This window comes from Gavia stellata, chromosome 2 (assembly GCF_030936135.1).
Source record: "Gavia stellata isolate bGavSte3 chromosome 2, bGavSte3.hap2, whole genome shotgun sequence".
NCBI classification, from domain to species: Eukaryota; Metazoa; Chordata; class Aves; order Gaviiformes; family Gaviidae; genus Gavia; species Gavia stellata.
This window is the reverse complement of record NC_082595.1, coordinates 110,888,646-110,906,539: the sequence shown is the minus strand read 5'-3', so window position 1 is coordinate 110,906,539 and position 17,894 is coordinate 110,888,646. Positions and strand designations below refer to the sequence as shown.

The 17,894-nt window shown below is 39.2% G+C and overlaps 1 protein-coding gene across 1 annotated transcript in view; it reads right to left on the bottom strand.

Moving 5' to 3' along the window:
* KIF13B (kinesin family member 13B) overlaps window positions 1-17,894 on the bottom strand; it is a 125,394-nt gene that overhangs the window by 49,126 nt on the left and 58,374 nt on the right. Inside the window, exons 9-14 of the mRNA XM_059832010.1 lie at window positions 15,881-15,993; window positions 15,331-15,442; window positions 10,381-10,593; window positions 7,125-7,235; window positions 2,976-3,110; window positions 916-1,046 (exon numbers count right to left, since the gene is read on the bottom strand). Coding sequence (XP_059687993.1) covers window positions 916-1,046; window positions 2,976-3,110; window positions 7,125-7,235; window positions 10,381-10,593; window positions 15,331-15,442; window positions 15,881-15,993 — 815 coding nt within the window. The remainder of the gene's footprint in view (window positions 1-915; window positions 1,047-2,975; window positions 3,111-7,124; window positions 7,236-10,380; window positions 10,594-15,330; window positions 15,443-15,880; window positions 15,994-17,894) is intronic.

Here is a 17,894-nt window from a genome sequence, read left to right as displayed (position 1 = left end):
TTCACCTACCCTGTGCTGTTTCATAAACTCCTCAAACTCAGCTTCTTTTGATTATTATGCTTATTGAGTTCAGTACTTTTGGATAGATATTATGACAGCTATGTCTGGGGAGTACAATTAGAGCTTAAAAACAAGGGGCCTGAAAAAAGATGATGTTACTGGAAATAAACACTTTTCACATTACTTTGAAATACAGACACAAAATAGAAACATTTGAATAAGACAGAGAACTTTGCTATATAAATAGCTTAAAAACAATAAACTAGTAAGATTAATCAGAAACTACTTTTATTTCAGAGTCACATTAAGTCTGAAAATAGGATCATAGCATAACTCAAATTTAAGGGAATCTCAGGATGTCATCCAGTCCAATCTCCTGCTCAAAGCAGGATCAACTACATCTCAAGCTAAACATGAAATTCCTGAATTTTGTGTATCTAACAATAAATTATTGGAGATGCTGACGGTGCATGCCATTTTGTGATCAATTTGAATATACCATCTGCTTTTCAAGTACTGCTACTTAATCAAATAAAGCAACAAATGCTTCATCAGCTCTTTGCATATCAACAGATTTCCTAGAAAATTAATTCAAATTTGGATAGAGTTACAACAGTTACTGCAAATCAGTGAGTATCTACTTGCTGAAAGTATTTGCAATTTACTCACCCTCTCTTTGAAAACTTAGACTACAAACACCATCACTGGAAGAAATCTCTTTAGAAAAAAAGATATGAATTGACAGAGGGGTAGACGACAATTAAAATATAAAAGTAGGATACAAGAAGTAGAATTTTCTAACTTCAGAATACATAGAAAAGTTTATTTTTTAATTATCTTTTTGCACCACTAATCATAAAATACTAGATAAAACTACAATTATTATACAACTGGAGCTGTATTTTATTCCTTTACCTAGTATTTTTTTGAGGTGTTAACATAACCTGTCCTTCTGGAGTGATGTCTATAATACAGTGTTCAGGAAGAATTCCCATTCCACACAGCTGGATATCTTGAGAGTTGTCTGAGCCTATTAACGTGTGCTCCTGGGAAAAATTAATTAAGATGTTAGCAACGGATTGCAGAAGTTCACAGTTCTAACTCATCCATTCTCCTTCTGGATACATCTTGTCATCTAGTTCCAAAATTTGAAAGCTGTTCAATACTTCCCTTAGAGGGAAAAAGGAGAATGAAACATTGCAAGCAAATCCTCGCTTTGTCTTACAGTAACGAGTAGGGAGCACTCAGGAAAGTTTACAGGCAACAGTTAAATCCGAAGATGAAGAGGTTTCTATAACTTAATTGTGGAATTCAGTGCCTCGGGTTGTTGTAGAAGCCAAAAGTACAAAGGAGTTCAAAGAGGAATTAAGACAGGTTCACAGTGGTTAGACCCATGGCTATTATGCAGGTTCCACCTAGATCATCCAACGACTTAGGAAATTCCTGAAGTACTCGAGGCATGAGGGATTTGGCAGAGGAATGATCACTCCACACATGCGCCAGTTCATCCATTTCTTTTTTAGGCATCTCCGAGCAATTTTTAGGAACAGATACAATAGTTTAGATAAGTCAGATCAAGTTGTTCTTTGGTTCTTATAAGAACTAGTACATATGCAGCTCAACATTAAAGAGAATGTGGGCAAGATATTTACTCTGAGAAGCAAGAGAGTTTAACCTCAGAATTTTAGGCAAAACAGGTGTAAGTCATTTTATCGAAAAAATTTCAAAGCACAGGGATTTCTACACCAAAACGAATGTGCATTATAAAAAATATAAATAAATACTAACTGAAACACACAAAATCTACCCCATGCAAAGGGGTTTTCTCTAGAAACGGAAAGTAGCACAGTACCACCTGAGACCTTTCTGCTGGTACTGATGGGCCAAGACTGTTTTCTGAGCAGGCTTTGTCTTCAGTGTACTCTTGTCATGTGTTCACAATGAACACCACAGAAGTCAGCTCTCCTTCAATAGCTGTCAGTGTGGAGGCTGATTTAGCAGCTTGAGTCACACTCCGGACACCTACGTGCAAGGCGCCTGGAAGGGATTCAGCTCTGCTCCCAAAACCTCAGCTCAGCTCTTTGGTCCTTTTTAACATTTTTTAGCAGATACAACATTGAGAAAGTTCTTTCCCTTGCTTTCACTGAGATATCACAGAGCAACTATGACTGATATCAAAGAGGATCACGTATTTCCTAAGACCGACTAAACCAAAACCATCTTTCAGCCCGATTGCTAATTCTGTGGCTAGTTTGAGAGTTACTACAGACCACTTCAAAGAGAAGAGAATGATTTAATGTGAAGCTCAAACCGCCAACGTTCTTACACTACTAAGTTTTTAGAACTTGTATTCTAAAATGTCACTTAAAAATGGTTGTATCTCGTTTCTTCTCCCGACTCCGGATCACATCTACAGTTTGTTAAACTAGAATAAACTGCTCAAACGTTTCAGTACAGAGTCCAAAAGTCACGTTACACATTTTATGTTTAACATCAGTAACAGGGACTGCACATCAGCAGAAGTGCTGAGGCAGAACAGAACTTGATTTTCACTCATGGCAAGTTGCATGAAGAGGAATAAAAACACTTTTTATAAACTGAAGTCAGTACTACACATGTAGAAACGAGCTGATTACTGATACACCCAGATAAAACACTTTTCTGGGTAAAACCTTCTGAAAGCTGGCATAAAAAAACAGAAGACAGTTTATAAAAGAGAGCATCTCTGAATTTCTTTTAAAAACCAGAACAAAAACATAAAACCCCCAAACCTTACTCTGATACAAAGAATTGAATTTGAAATAAAAAGGTTGTACTCATATTATTTTTAATGAGGCAGGGAGTATCAGAGAATACTTTAGGTATGCAGTTTATGTAACATTAAATACATCTCTGCCAACGGCATTAGAAGCCCACTTCTGTTTTTTAAAAAAATATATTTGTGTGTGTATATAGATATAGATGTTTATTTTTACCTTTAAATAGTATACCAGAAGTTCATTCAGAGCTGGATCTGCATTCAAATTAACCAGGAAGCACTTATTATCCCCAACTTTTATTCCAGAAGACTGAAGAGATATGCCAAGACTTTCCAACTGTTTCTGACGCTCCTGCAAGAGAGTAGCCATCAAAAAATTAAGCTGATTGATGTACAGCCCTTCGGAAATGCATTCCTATCTGCCAAAGCCACAAGACAAAACGATGGGCAGCTACTTCTGAAAAAGGGAACTCTTCTGCAATCGATTAGACACAAAAGCTGTAATTATATCAAGCTTTGATCAGTAATTTCTCTTGTCCTCCCACTCTGGTCTCAGAGGGCTATGTGCTATAGTCTCACAGAGTTGTTGCATCTTCCTAGTGAAAAATGAAAAGAGCTGAGAGCAGCACACTGTAGTACTGTAGGAGCTTCTCCATGACCTCACTGAAACAGCAAAACACTACCACAAAGACATCTCTAGAGCCCTTATTTTCTCTTTTGAGCTAAAAAGCAACAAGTTAAATCCCTGCCAAGTCAAGCTCCATGTCTATCTTTTATTCCAGAGCAATCAAAATGACAAAAAAACTGGCAACCTGCTATTTAAGTAATGCAAATAACACTTCCTGCTGAACAAGAATAGTAGCATTTTGGATGGTGTTTTGTTCTTGTCAATAGACTTCATAGAATTCAACAACAAAGCATTACTGTGCAAAAATGTACATCTTTCAAAGGGAAGTGTTTGGGTGAAGACTAGAGCAGTGAAAGAGGAACATTAAACATTTCTGACTTAAGAACAGAAAGAGATTCTTCTACAAAAAAAAAAATTGAGACAGAAATGTTGAGATTTGTTCCCAGGATCACACAAAAACTGAAATGGGACTCACTATCCACCACAGCAAACAAAATTTTAAAAAATAAACATGGGAGGCGTCTCAGAATTACTAGGGGGAAGCAGAAACAGGGGAGGGTAAAACAAGTAAGTAAAAAAATACAAGAGACCTCCTGGGCCTTCCCTGCGATGCTGAGACTTAAAAAAAAAAAAAATATATTTAGCAGACATTATATAGGAATGTTTATTAAGGTTCTGACCTTTACCTATCACTCTGTATTTAAAAACTTAGTATGTCTTACTATTCAGTATAATTCTCTGTTCAGCACTGGAGTTGTACCAGGTCTAATCAAGATTGAAATAGCAACGAAGAGCAAGCACAACTCCCTCCTGATTTTCTCTACCCTGTCTCCCCACACACTTACAAAACCAACATAATGTCCTTGTAAGGAAAAGTCATGTGTATGTGTGTGAGAGAGACAGAGAGAGAGGAAAACAAAGAACAGAGGAAACACTGCAGTGTGATGTCAAAGATCTCTCTTCCGATCATCTGTGCCAGGCTCTGAAGTTCACATAATTCCTTATTATCTACAGACTGAGATAAAGAACGTGTTGCCCAAAGGAGGACTTGGGCCACAGTCTAAATCTCGTAGGATTAACTTAAAAAAAAATGAGACCGTTTCTATTAACTTTTGCTCAAGACCTAACATTAATTAACTTAAACGTTCAAAATACATTAAAAGTATATCAAATACTCACTGAAAATGTGAAAAATTGCCTATTCACATAGTTAGTCCTTAAGGCTTTGAACCCTTATTGCCACTCCATCTCTAAAAACTGCCTCTTTGATGGCCCTCATTCTTTATGAGAAATCATCCTTTCCTCAAAGATCTACAATTATCTCCCCCTCCTACCTGCCTACCCTGCTACAATTTGACAGACAGATGTTGGTGGATGCTGGCCAGAAATAAAATCCCTTGACAAGCCATGATATAAATGCCTTTAATCTTGGACCTGCCTAAGCCTACTGTATTGGGTTTGCGTGGCAAGGTTTTGGTAGTGGGGGGACTGCAGGGGTGGCTTCTGCGAGAAGCTGCTAGAAGCTTCCCCCATGTCCGACAGAGCCGACGCCAGCCAGCTCCAAGCTGGACTTGCTGCTGACCAAAGCTGAGCCCATCGATGATGGTGGTAGCGCCTCTGGGATAATGTATTTAAGAAGAGGGGAAAAAAAACTGCTGCGCAACAGCAACTGGGAGAGATGAGTGAGAATACGTGAGAGGAACAACCCTGCAGACACCAAGGTCGGTGAAGAAGGAGGGGAGGAGGAGCTCCAGGCGCCGGAGCAGAGGTTCCCCGGCAGCCCCTGGTGAAGACCATGGTGAGGCAGGCTGTGCCCTGCACCCATGGAGGTCCACGGGGGAGCAGATATCCACCTGCAGCCTGGGGAGGACCCCACGCCGGAGCAGGGGAATGCCCGAAGGAGGCTGTGACCTGTGGGAAGCCCACGCTGGAGCAGGGTCCTGGCAGGAGCTGTGGCCCCATGGAGAGAGGAGCCCACGCTGGAGCAGGTTTGCTGGCAGGACTTGTGACCCCACGGGGGACCCACGCTGGAGCAGTCTGCTCCTGAAGGACTGCACCCGTGGAAAGGACCCACGCTGGAGCAGTTCGTGAAGAACTGCAGCCTGTGGGAAGGATCCATGTTGGAGAAGTTCGTGGAGAACTGTTTCCCGTGAGAGGGACCCCACGCTGGAGCAGGGGAAGAGTGTGAGGAGGAAGGAGTGGCAGAACCAACGTGTGATGAACTGACTGCAACCCCCATTCCCCGACCCCCTGAGCTGCTGGAAGGGAGGAGGTAGAGAAATCAGGAGTCAAGTTGAGCCTGGGAAGAAGGGAGGGGTGGGGGGAAGATGTTTTAAGACTTGGGGGTTTTTATTTCTCATTACCCTACTCTGATTTTGATTGGCAATAAATTAAACTAATTTCCCCAATTCGAGTCTGTTTTGCCCATGATGGTAATTGCTGAGTGATCTCCCTGTCCTTATCTCAACCCACAAGCTTTTTGTCATATTTTTCTCCCTCTATCCAGTTGAGGAGGGGAGTGATAGAGCAGCTTGGTGGGCACCTGGCATCCAGCCAGGGTCAACCCACCACACCTACTGAAGATGTCAGAAAGTTCCTTCCACTGGCTTCCAAGCCATCCTAAAACAGCCTTACACCGCACAAACACTAGTCCTTATCACTCCTCTGAGAAAAAAAAAAATTTTAAAAAAAATCTCTTTTTCTACAGCTGCAAGGCTCATGAAACTCCCAGCTCTGAAACATCATAACATGCCGAAAATTTAGAGACAAAGAGGAAGAGAGCTAAAGCAAGCAGCTATATGCAAACATCAAGGTAGATTTAGTCTGTAGTGTTGAGCCCGTTACTCTAGTTTTTCAGCCTCCTCACACACTCAGGGTTTCTATGTCTAGAAACTATTGTGTAGGATGAGAGCAGAATTTTTTTATTATTATTATTTTTCACCCTTATACACAGGGAGGAAAATCCATGGTACAAATCTGCATTGAAAGCCAGGAAGCCCTCATAGTCACAAGCATCACTTCTTACAATGGATCTTTAAAACTAAAGTCAACACAGTCTATTCTGATTGTGTCACCTACAAGAGGGCTTTGTATTGGAGGCTCCGTTTTCTCCTTATTTATTACATGCTATTCATCACCTTTCAGTAGTCCTCCCCCTCAAAAGCTCCCTACTGCAAATACACACATCAGCATTTATGTGGTAAGAATTGGAAGTGTCATGCAACAATCGTGGTGACCTGCACAATCTTTCAACATAACCATCATATTCAATTATGGTCTGAGGCCCTAAGTATCAGTGTGTAAGAGGTATTAAAACACACAGGGATCCTGAACAGTTCTATTTTTTAATATTCTGAATGCCCTTTGCCTTGTGTATTGAGGCACTCTGTATGTAACCTTGCATTTAACGCTCTCGATGCTCCATCTCTCAAACAATTTTACTGTCTGAAGAATATAAAATCCCTGTAATCTTCTCATCCACGGATTATTATTTTTTTTAAATAACTTCTCCATTTGCATACAGTGACAATTTATTATTGTCACTGGAACAGTAATCTGGGAGGCACCCAGCTATCACAGGAATTAAGTGAAGCTTTTCAACAGGGCAGTAAGCTTGACCTACTTACCCATAAATGTGGGGAGAGGTTCAGACAATCTCTATGAACTGACAAAGGAAACAAACATATTTTTCATAAAAAAGGGGGTGGGGAGGTGGGGATGGGAAAGAAAGCAGCAAACCTGTGCTATCTCCTCAGTTTTTCTTAGTTTTTCTTCCCAGGTCACAGTCATTTCCTGAATCAACTTTTCTGATTCCTCCAATCGTTCTTTTAATTCTGGTGATTTCATAGCCTGCAGAAATAAAAGCAAATAAATCAAGAAAGCTTGTTGGGCTTCGGTTTTTTCTTTTTTTCACATCACTGTCACACAGATGGGGGAAAAAAGGAAACAACTTTATTCATTTTCCAAGGCATACTTAGCAGTAAGTAAAGGGATTTTAAAATGCATATTGCATACAAATGCAGAATCCATCAAAAAGTTAGTTTAACTAGTTTCAAGTACAGATGCTTAAGTGGAATTTATATACTTCAATGCAAACCAATTACAGGATACTGGCAGATTTGCACAAAGATATTCAAATGCAAACTAATCTCATTTCTATACCAATATGAGTATCCCAAATGACTCGTATCTAAAACAACCTTGTTTCTCAAGATACGCTGCTCTGGCTAGCCACCATCATCTCAGCTGTCGTTCCCTCAAAATGGCACTTAATGTCTCAGCCACTTAAACTGCCACGCCACCAAAATATTTTTATTGTTCATTTTGATAGAGCCTGATGGGTGTGATTTTTTTCTTTCTATAGCAAATATCAAGGTATCCGAGGTGTTCTGGATATCCAACTCTACATATGCATATTACAGAGAGGATTATCAAAAGAAGCCTTATGATGTGCTTCTGGACACTGGAATTCAATTTTCTCACTAATTCATCACAGCTCTAATTTTGTTTTGTGAAATAGTCAAAGGCCCACGTTCCACCCAAGGACTAACTTGAGAATAAGAAGATACCCCACTGCCACCCATCAGACACTTCAAAAACTGAAAGGACATCGACATTGGTGAGACACTGGAATAAGCTGCCCAGGGAGGTGGTGGAGTCACCCTCACTGGAGGTGTTCAAGGAACGTGTGGACGTGGCACTGTGGGACATTGTTTAATGGGCATGGTGGTGTTGGGTTGATGGTTGGACTTGATGATCTTACAGGTCTTTTCCAACCGTAGTGATTCTGTGTGATTCTGTGATTTTTATACTACATACATTTAGTTCCTCTGGGCTCGGTACTGGCGTATTCCTCCTGTACTACCTTGAACAGGAAGCCTCTGGACTTCCTTACATCATTATTTCATTACTGCTAACAAGACGAAAATCTTTTTGGCTGGTAGGTATTTATACAATGCCAATTAAACAATGCAAGCACCGTTCTCCATCAGATATTTCCTTACCGCAAACCCCAAAAGTCCTCACAGGAATCCAAATCAAACAGAGTGGCCTCATTACACTGCAGTTCGTTCAAGAAAAGGAGCAAGTGCCAGGAGGAGAAAATCCTGTTTTAAGACAGGAGTTTCCTCTGCCTCAAGACACAACAGTCTAGGAACTATCAGCTGATGTGTCCCATGTAGTCTTTTTCTGGTTGAATATCTCAAATACCTAAATACAGGGTAAAAGGGAACATGAATTCCACCCAGGAAGGAAAGCGAAGCCAAGGCAAACTCCAGAACAAAGATTTGTTACGACCGATAAAACATGATCAGCGCTGGACGCTACGGAGCAGGACAGGAAGGCGAAGCCCAGTTACTCCCAAGGTCTAAGTCTTGTTTGTCTATTTATTTGGACCTGGGGCAAAATTACTCAATGTTTTCACATACTTCAGCTGTAAAATGAGCTAATAAAATGAGTAATTCTCCTCCGTCCCTACAATGCTTATAGAACCAACAGATACATGGGCCCGGATTCACACCAGACCAGCAGGTGCGATTCTCTGCCGAAAGCAGTTAGTTTAAATTCCCAGCTTAGGAAGGACAAGCTGGTGGTCTTGGCACAGACAAATTAAAAACATGCGGTATTAATTTCGACAAGAAAAGATCAAAATGTGTGGATTAAAAAAGAAAAGGGGAAAAGAGGATAATGCCTTACTCTTCTGGGGTGGGGGGGAAGCAAACTGTCAAAAAAAAAAGTAAACTGTCAAGTTCTGTTCTGCCTTAGCTGTTTAGGAGAGAAAAGGATACCGACACCAAAAGGAAAAAAAGACCAAAACCACAACTTGGCACTTTCTGTATTTGGAAATGAGCTTTGAAAATGTAACCTGTCATAACAGGTCAATGTTTTTGTTCACTTAAAAAAGTTATTTATGCACATTTCTGTATGAACAATTAGATGGGCTACAAATGTAATAAACCAACAAGACGAATGTGGCTTTTGACCCTTACTGTGTAGCCTCTTACTAGCCAACTACACCATTTTTTCCATGCTCTTTGTCAATGCCACTGAGATGACAACTAGGGTGGGACTGTAATACTTGGAAAAGAAAGTATTTATTACCTCATATTTAGGAAACACTACTTCATTACTTTGGAAAGCTGACATTATTTTGGCACTAATGCTCACAAATGAAATAAATAGGGAGTACTTGCATCTCTGAGAGTACTGTTAAGTCTGTGGTTTGTCTTTAAAAGGAATTTTTAGATATCTAAGTTGAGATACCTTAAAGAAACTGATATACACTTATTGGATGCTTTACGTATTAGGCAGCTCAGATGAGAACAGTCCAAAATTCACTACTCATTTCTAACACCACAGCCAGCATGCCCTGCATGCCTCATGAGGCAAATACTGTAATCATACTTTTTCTGAATTGAAAAACAGTCAAATTTTATCACCATTGCTTTGCCACACTTTAGAACAGAACTCAGAATTACACTAGTTCTTGGCCTTCATCTAACATTTATAGACTATGCTCCTTTCACAACTTCACTGAGGTAGCTATGCAGATACTTGTAATATTGTCTAGCACCTGAGAGAGATTCAATTTAGAATAATTAAAGCTCGTAAGCAAGCATTATTTAACTGAATTCACATCTTGCAGGATGTAGCCACACTGAATTCTTAAAATGCACAGGCAAAGCTCTGCCTATGAACTGCACAATCTTAAGACTCCACCCCTACTCCTGCCTCCATGTCCTCTTGCTTTTGATCTGTATCTCGCAACAAAAACAAGATTGCACAACAAGGTGTTTAGACAGAACCTGGTATCTCATGTTATCACCCGTGTTTCAAGACTGATGTACAGAAAAATGGAACGAAGCGATACAAAGGAAGATTTCTCATAGATACTGTGTAGTAACTCCTTGTGGCATTCATTTTCGAGAGCCGGGTAAGAAAGTCCTGACAATGGGGTTTACAGGACTTACTGGCTAATCGAGACTAAAATTTGTACCTCTGCTTTTGTGAGCTGTTCTCTCAGCTTCTCCACCTCCTCACGAAGCTCCCGAATAATGCGAGCGTTGGGGTCTTCGTTCACCACAGCATGATTAACGATGTTCTTGGCCCGGTCTGCGTACCTCAGTGTTGAAAGGGTCTCATCATAGTTGTCTGCTGCTGGGCTTACTGTTGCTACCATGGCAGTCTTGCTGTTACCACCAAGACTATCCTGGAAAGTGATAGAGATTATAAAATTAAAACAAAAGGTTTCTTCGGTTTTTACCCAGTCAATGAACTTAGGCACCGAATAATAACCGAGGGCTGGGAATAGATGCGGGCAACTAGTAACAGAAACATTTTTGTCAGAGCTCCTCAGTTTAAAATTAATATTTTAAAGCTGTGTAAATCAAGGAAAGTTGTTATTCTCAAAGATTTTTTTTTTTTTTAAGAACATTTAGGAAATGTCATTCTTGGCTTTCAGAATCATTTTTAGTTTAAACAGGAATGAAAACAGTCCCTTCTTTGGGCTTTATGGTGCCTAGTAAGGGCTTCAGAAGGTTTACTTCTGTGTTTTTCTGGTTAGGTTTATGCACTTCAGCATTAGACTTCTCAGATACTACTGAAGGAGCTCAGGAAAGATCACGATGAATTCAGATTATCTTATTTTAAAGACTGGAAGCAAGATGTCTTCAATAAGTACTTAAATTATTTAAAGATCTCCTCATAAACAATATAGTTGAATTTATCCTTATAAGTATTTCCGAATGGGGCCCTTCCCTTTCGCCCACTTACACAGCTCACAAATCTAAATCCAGTTATGTAAGAAATTACCCTTTTGGAATTTAGTTGACAGAGAAGAAGGGTGTGAAACCACATTCCTGCAAGGCAGTGTGTCAGGGGAGTGGGGGAAGGAAGGAAGGAAGCGCTCAATCTTTTTATTGATCGTAAAATTGTGGTTTACAATTTTGGCCAGTCTAAAAGATAAAATAGTCTGGTTTAAATTTTGCAGCAAATCTTTTTTTTAGTGTTTGGTTGGGAGTTTTGGGTTGGTTTTTTTGTTTGTTTGTTTTTTACCCAATACCCCTTTCTGAGACAAACCGTGCTATTAACTTCATCTTCAATAACCCATGAAATCTAGGACAGGCATTGCCATTAGAACGATCTGACTACATTAGCTGCTCATCTAACCATTTCAATTACAAAGCACACACATAGCTTTCCCTAGCAATCATTAAAACGCCCCTTTAAGTATTTCCTTAAGACTCTCTTTTTGGCTGCATGATGCCTAAAACAATTTGACAGCAGTCTGGCTGCTTCAGCGGTCAGACAAGCACTGACCACACAGACCGATGTTGCTTCGCGGCTGCATTGGTAGCGCTCTGCTGTCTCCGGTCACGCAAAAGGGCTGCTAGCTCTTTCGGTAGAGAATATGATTTCATTTGTAGAGTGTTCAGCACAGTGAGGTACACCAGCACGGTTAGCATTTGCAGGTAGGAGTATTTATAGAGAAGTCAGTCGAAAATAACAGCCTTCTGACTGCTACCAGCGTGGGTTTTTTTCTCATCTGAGGAGCAGCCAATGTTTACTCCAATAAATATATGGTTTGGGAGGATCCACTCTAACACACTAATGTTTTCCCAAAGCATCCACTGAAAACTTTAAAAAGACTAACAAGAGCACATGGCTCATTCGATGGGATTTCTGGCTCTACAGAAGCCAGGACTTTTCTTCAATCCGTCAACAGTTTTCAAAAATTAGGAACGACACTCTCTAACTGCAATCCCTGTTCTAAACAAAAAAAAAAAATATGAAGTTTATCAGGGAGCTGGCCAGGTACTCCGCTTCCAAATCAAACCTTAACAATTTGCACTTTGGGAGCCTCCTTCACCACACTAATTAGCTCCAAAATAGGATTAATTCATTATTTGAATTGCAACTCTGCTGTACAGGCAGCTGAGAACGCTGTTACAGTGATACACTGTAATTCACAAAACACCCATTATAACTTGGGTAAAGTTCCTCTTGTACTGTGGCTATTCAAGCCCAATGCCAGACTGTCCAATAAAGTTTTATACATAAAACCGCTGTGCTGATTTCACTGGTTTCTTTAATGTTAAGCAAGAAAGGTAGACGAATGGTAAGCAAGCCTCTCATTAGTGAAGACAGCATCTGCAAATTACGCTGGAAAGGCTGGGATTGCACGTGATAGAGAGAGACACAGAGTGGAAATAAATGTGTTTAGTTATTTCTAAGACTAAACTAGCATGGTCTTCTCTAGCACCAAGATTACTGAGAAAAGAACTTACAATGTAAAGATTCACAATTATATTTTTTAAAAGCAGCCATCAGTAACACACACAGGGCTTCTGAAGAAAATGGGAAAATGAGATGTTTGTCTCAATAGAATTAGATAAAACCAAGAGGCTAAAGAGTTGATAAGCTATTCTGCTTCCCACACATAACCTGACACCACTCTTCAAGTCTCCTCTTGCAATAATATTTTTCACCTGGTACTTTCATCTAAAGATCCTCAACAAAATTTAAGACAAATTGTTAGATCTTGAGACCTCCTGGACTCTACTGGTTTCTCAGATTTGTGGAGAGACTCTGTATAACAGATATTCCTAGTGTCAGAACACATTTAATCCACTTTGGAATCATAATTAAAAGTTGAAAGCTAGAGAGAAAGATAGCCCGCCATCTCATGGCTTCTACAAACAGGCTTCTTTAAACGAATAAATCCCTCCTTTGATCCTTAATTTAAAAAATGTTTAAATTTTCCCCTTTCAAAATCAAGCTTCTCTTCAATGAGCTTGTTTGTAAAAAATCCAAAAGCCCCAAACCTTTTGTTTGCACTTAACATAGCTGGATGTTAAAGACACAAAGAAGGTTTGCTTGAAAGAAGGCAGAACAAAAGTACGCTTCTATTTCTGAGCTAAAGCATGTGCTGTGTATGGCCATCGTCATCGTAGCTACAATGCATCAGACAGGTGCTGAACAGGAATTTCAGTCTGCTTGCTGGATTTGTTTAGAAATGGAACAGCATAACTAATTCTAACAACAACGCTGGAAATTCGTTAGAAAAGTTTCCACTCTGCTTGCTCAGACTATTACAGCCACATCAGGAACCCAAGCACACATGCCACTGCAGCAAACTGAAGCAAGCTGCATGCTGGTTTTGTTCCCATCTTTGCAGAGAGCCAAAACCCACTTGTTTAATTAGAGTAAAAACTCAGTGTAAATATATAGAAGCAAAAATATATTTAAACACTAAAAAAGTCTTAGAGCAAGGAACACTGTGAAATGAGGGTTTATTTTACTGTACAAAAGCACAAACACTATTTCTGTTATGCCATTCTGATTATTATGTAGCCCTCGTGACTGTACTATTTGATGTCGAGTATCTGTGATGTTTACATCGGGGAGAAGAGATAAATCATTTCACAGTAGTCATGCTAAAAGGTTCATTAAAAGACAGCACGGAGAAAAATGAAGGCTTGTGGTGTCAAGGGGTTACATGAGTAGAGATTTTATTTTACTTAAGCACTGAAGTCAACTTTGTTTTCCAAGCTGCTTAAGGAAAACATCTTTTTTAATCTCCACACCTCTGTATAACCTGCAAGTAACTTTTTCTTTTTCTTTCCACATGTGCAGTTAAATCACAGGGACATCAAATTCAAACAACATCTAAAAACATTGCTAAGAATGGGTGGGGAAGCACAGCAGAGTATCCAAAACAACAAAATCTAGCCAGAGCACCTACAAAAGTAAGAGGACAAAGAAAGGCTGGTGGTGCCAAAAATCAGTTTCTTCCCAGATTATATCTTTCTACTAACAAATATCTTAGTTGCTCCTTGATAACAATAAAACAGAGCACAAGAGACAAAAGGAAACTTGGTAAGCTAGTATTTCTATGAGACATGGTTACGAAACATCCTGGCAATCAAATGATGAAAGAGAAAAATTTTAACAAAATGACAGGTTATAAAAATGAAACTGAAGTAATCTACATATGACACCTAATTCAATAATCCTTCAAAATCCAAGGGAATCAAGACCACTCAAGCTGCACCAGGCAAAATAAGAAAAAGAAAGACAAGCCACCTTTGCTAGCAGGCAAGCTTTTTACAGATAGCAGTGGCTACATTTGTGCTTGCCACTCTTTCAGAGAACAGGAGAAATACAGATGACAACTATACCTAGAATCAAACTTGCACTCCCAAGATTTTCTGTCATCAGGCTACCACGCTTTACAGCCACTGTATCTCGGAAGTGGCAAGAACAACAAAAACAAAAGCTTGCCTTTTAATTTGACATACATAAAACTCATGTTTAACAATTTGTTTTTTTCATTTAGACCTTACAGATCTTCATCCACGTGCCATTATGATACTCTTTTCCCCGCAAAATAATGCCAAATAGAGTCCCATGCAGTACAGAAAATTATTTAACTGCTCATTTCACATGAATATGATGTACAAAGTCTTCTGACCTGTTCCTCAGACTGTAACTGGGATAATGCTCTGCAATTATATTCTGCTGACAAAAGTAGATTATATTGACAAATATATTAGAAAATTAGGAAAAGGATCAAAATCTTCAAAGCTAACCATGCCAGTATATAAAACTCAGTTGCATGTGGCAATAGCTCAAATTAAATTAGTCCCAAGGTTGTGTGTGAAGCCGTATGTAAACTGACCCATAAAAGATAATGCTTTTTATTTTATTTTATTTTTCAAGTTCATTATTCTTCAGGTGCTACAGGTCAACAGAAGACAGGGAACATATTTAGTCTGTAGAGATACTAACGGCTTACATCCAAGCTAATCTTCCAAAGACAATTATGGTTAACATCAAAACCAGAGAACAAGGCAGAAGAACAGCATTTTACTTCATTGAATAGGACTCTTCTCCCCTTTTCCTCCCTTTTATTTCTCTTTAAAAAAAACAAGATCAGAGTACTTACTTTAAGTAACCAAGTGAGCACAGAATCACGATAAGGAACAAATTTGTTCTTGTTCTTGCCAGCAGCCTGATCTGCCAGGGCAGAAATAACCAGCCCAAGAGTTGTGAGGGATCTGCACAGAGAACACAGTCAGTCATTAACAAGTGTAAATATTCATAAGTTAAATGCATATTTAGACAGTCACTTTCTCTCCAAAAATTCTGAGGAAAAAGTTCCTAGTACAGTTTTGATCATTCTTCTCTCACAGACACTCTACTCCTTGTTTTCAGTGTATGTTTTCAGCCTTAATAATCCTGCCTCCACATAATTGCATTGTGATAGTTGCAGGGACACAAGTACAGAATAAAAAATGCCAATCATTTTAAGCAGGCAGAGATCTCATTCAGACATTTAAGAGTATTGTATGTCAGAAAGAGAAATAGAGAGAAGGGAAGAAGAAAGCTGGCTACAAAAGCTTATATTGACTTTATCCTATTTTACAAGTATGCTGTATTTAGCAGTCATGACTGTACTGATGAAAAAAGGAAAAGAAATCATCACGGAGTCTTACTTGTTAATGTTGCTTCCTTCTTTCAGCCTGTCTCCTGCAGCTCCGGTCTTAGTTGCCCTTTCACTGCCTGCTAAGTCCACCAGACTCAGCTTGCCCACCTTCTCACCTGATGTCTGCAGAAGGAACCAGAGTACAGCTACTGTTAGTTCACTCAAATTAAGTTACATAGTTCGATGTATTTTCAAACAAGAATCAAGCTTCATTTCTTGGTATAGACTCCCTGCAGCTGTTCCAACACCTTTAAAGTCATCAGACAATTCTGTGTTAACTTAGTAGCTGCTGTTTCAGAAACAAGAGGAAGATTTGAAGTGACGTCAGAGACACTAACATCTTCAAGACATCTCAGAAATCTCCAGAGGAGAGGAACACAGGGCGCATTAGTAAAACGTTAAAGCAAGAAAAATGCAGAGATAGTACAGGTCAAGGAGTAACAAACAAAGACATGGGGTCTACAATCCCATCTTGAAAACAGTCTCCTAAACCCCTCAGATTTTATACCAGGTTTCTTCTGTTTTTCAGAGATTATAACGAATATGACAGGAAGCATGTTATAATTTACGAAATTACAATTGCAAAGTCTCCTATATCCTTAACAGCCTCCCAGAAAGCAATCCAAGCCATGCGAGTACTTAAACCTGTAACACAGATTTTGTCACAAATCCTTTTATCTCATTTGACCCAAAAATGACATTCTGAAACATTCAGTGAATTTTGTATGTCAATTTGAAATTGAAGAGCTAACTGTCTTTGAGAACAGTTTGCTCACATCATGCTCTTCTGCAGCATCTATGACTTTAGCATCTCAGTATCACAGTTGCAAAGTGCTACGTTCCCCTAAATGAATGGAATAATTAGAATCAATATGCTCTGAAAAATGTTACTCTAAGCCTCTCAAATTATAGTGTGATCATAAGGCCATACTGAAATGTGTCATTTCCAGGACTGAAAGGACCAGCAGATGGGAAAACAGAGAAATCTGTTCCAGCAATTCACACAGCGGTCACTGGAAGATGCAGAGAAGACAGACAAGCTGAACTACCACCTTGCATCCAGGCTGACCATGACCACACAAAAAATACGTATGATAAGTACGCAGTACAGCTGCAGCAAAAAGGGAGTGACAAAACTATGGCAAATCAAGGAGTTCAGCATAGTATGACTACTGATTTGAAGTGCAAAGGGAAAAAGAAACAAATAAAGAACAAGGAAAATTGTTTGGATAAGAAGATTGGTGAAGACTGAGAAATGAGGAAAAAAATCCAAATGCTCATTATGCTTTAGGTTGTACTCAATATTTAGGCACATACAGGCCTTAGATTTGCTCCGTGGGCACTCCAAATTTCTCCCAAGGCTTTGAAGACATTAAAGAATTGCCCAAGCACAGAATCTCTCAACAAAGTTTAAAGAGTTTTGGTGTAGGAGATCTATTTCAATTTTAGTTTATCACCATTTTCTGTGAGGGATTAAATAATATTAACTCAAATGTATTTCACACACCCCTCCAAGGAATATTTACATATAAGGAAATGTAAAGAAAAATACTTTCACATTTAAATGTCTTTTAGATATTTAATATATATACATACAAATACTAAATTAGTGTTGTACAATGCAAAATTTTTGAAATGAGTGTTTCTGTTTATAGAGTTGATCATTTATACATATTTGCATGAAATAACCCCTTGAAGGAGATTACCAGATGTATACTCAGGTGTTCTTCTATTTTTCATCTACACATCAGATCTTTAGTTTCTGCTCCAAGTCTGTACTACACACCGTTGCTTAAAAAGAAGTGTTTCTTTAGTTTGGATTCTAGGATTAGGAGATCCTTCCTGCACCCTCCAGCAGATCTGCTGCAATTTGGGACCTGCATTTTTGCTTTCCGTTGCACAAAACACATTTCACTTACAAATCTATTAAAACTCATTTCCCTACATTGGGGTACAAGCACATGAGCGTTATGAGGACTTAGCCAGACAAAGCCATAGCTAACCGGATCCAGTGCTAGCAGCAC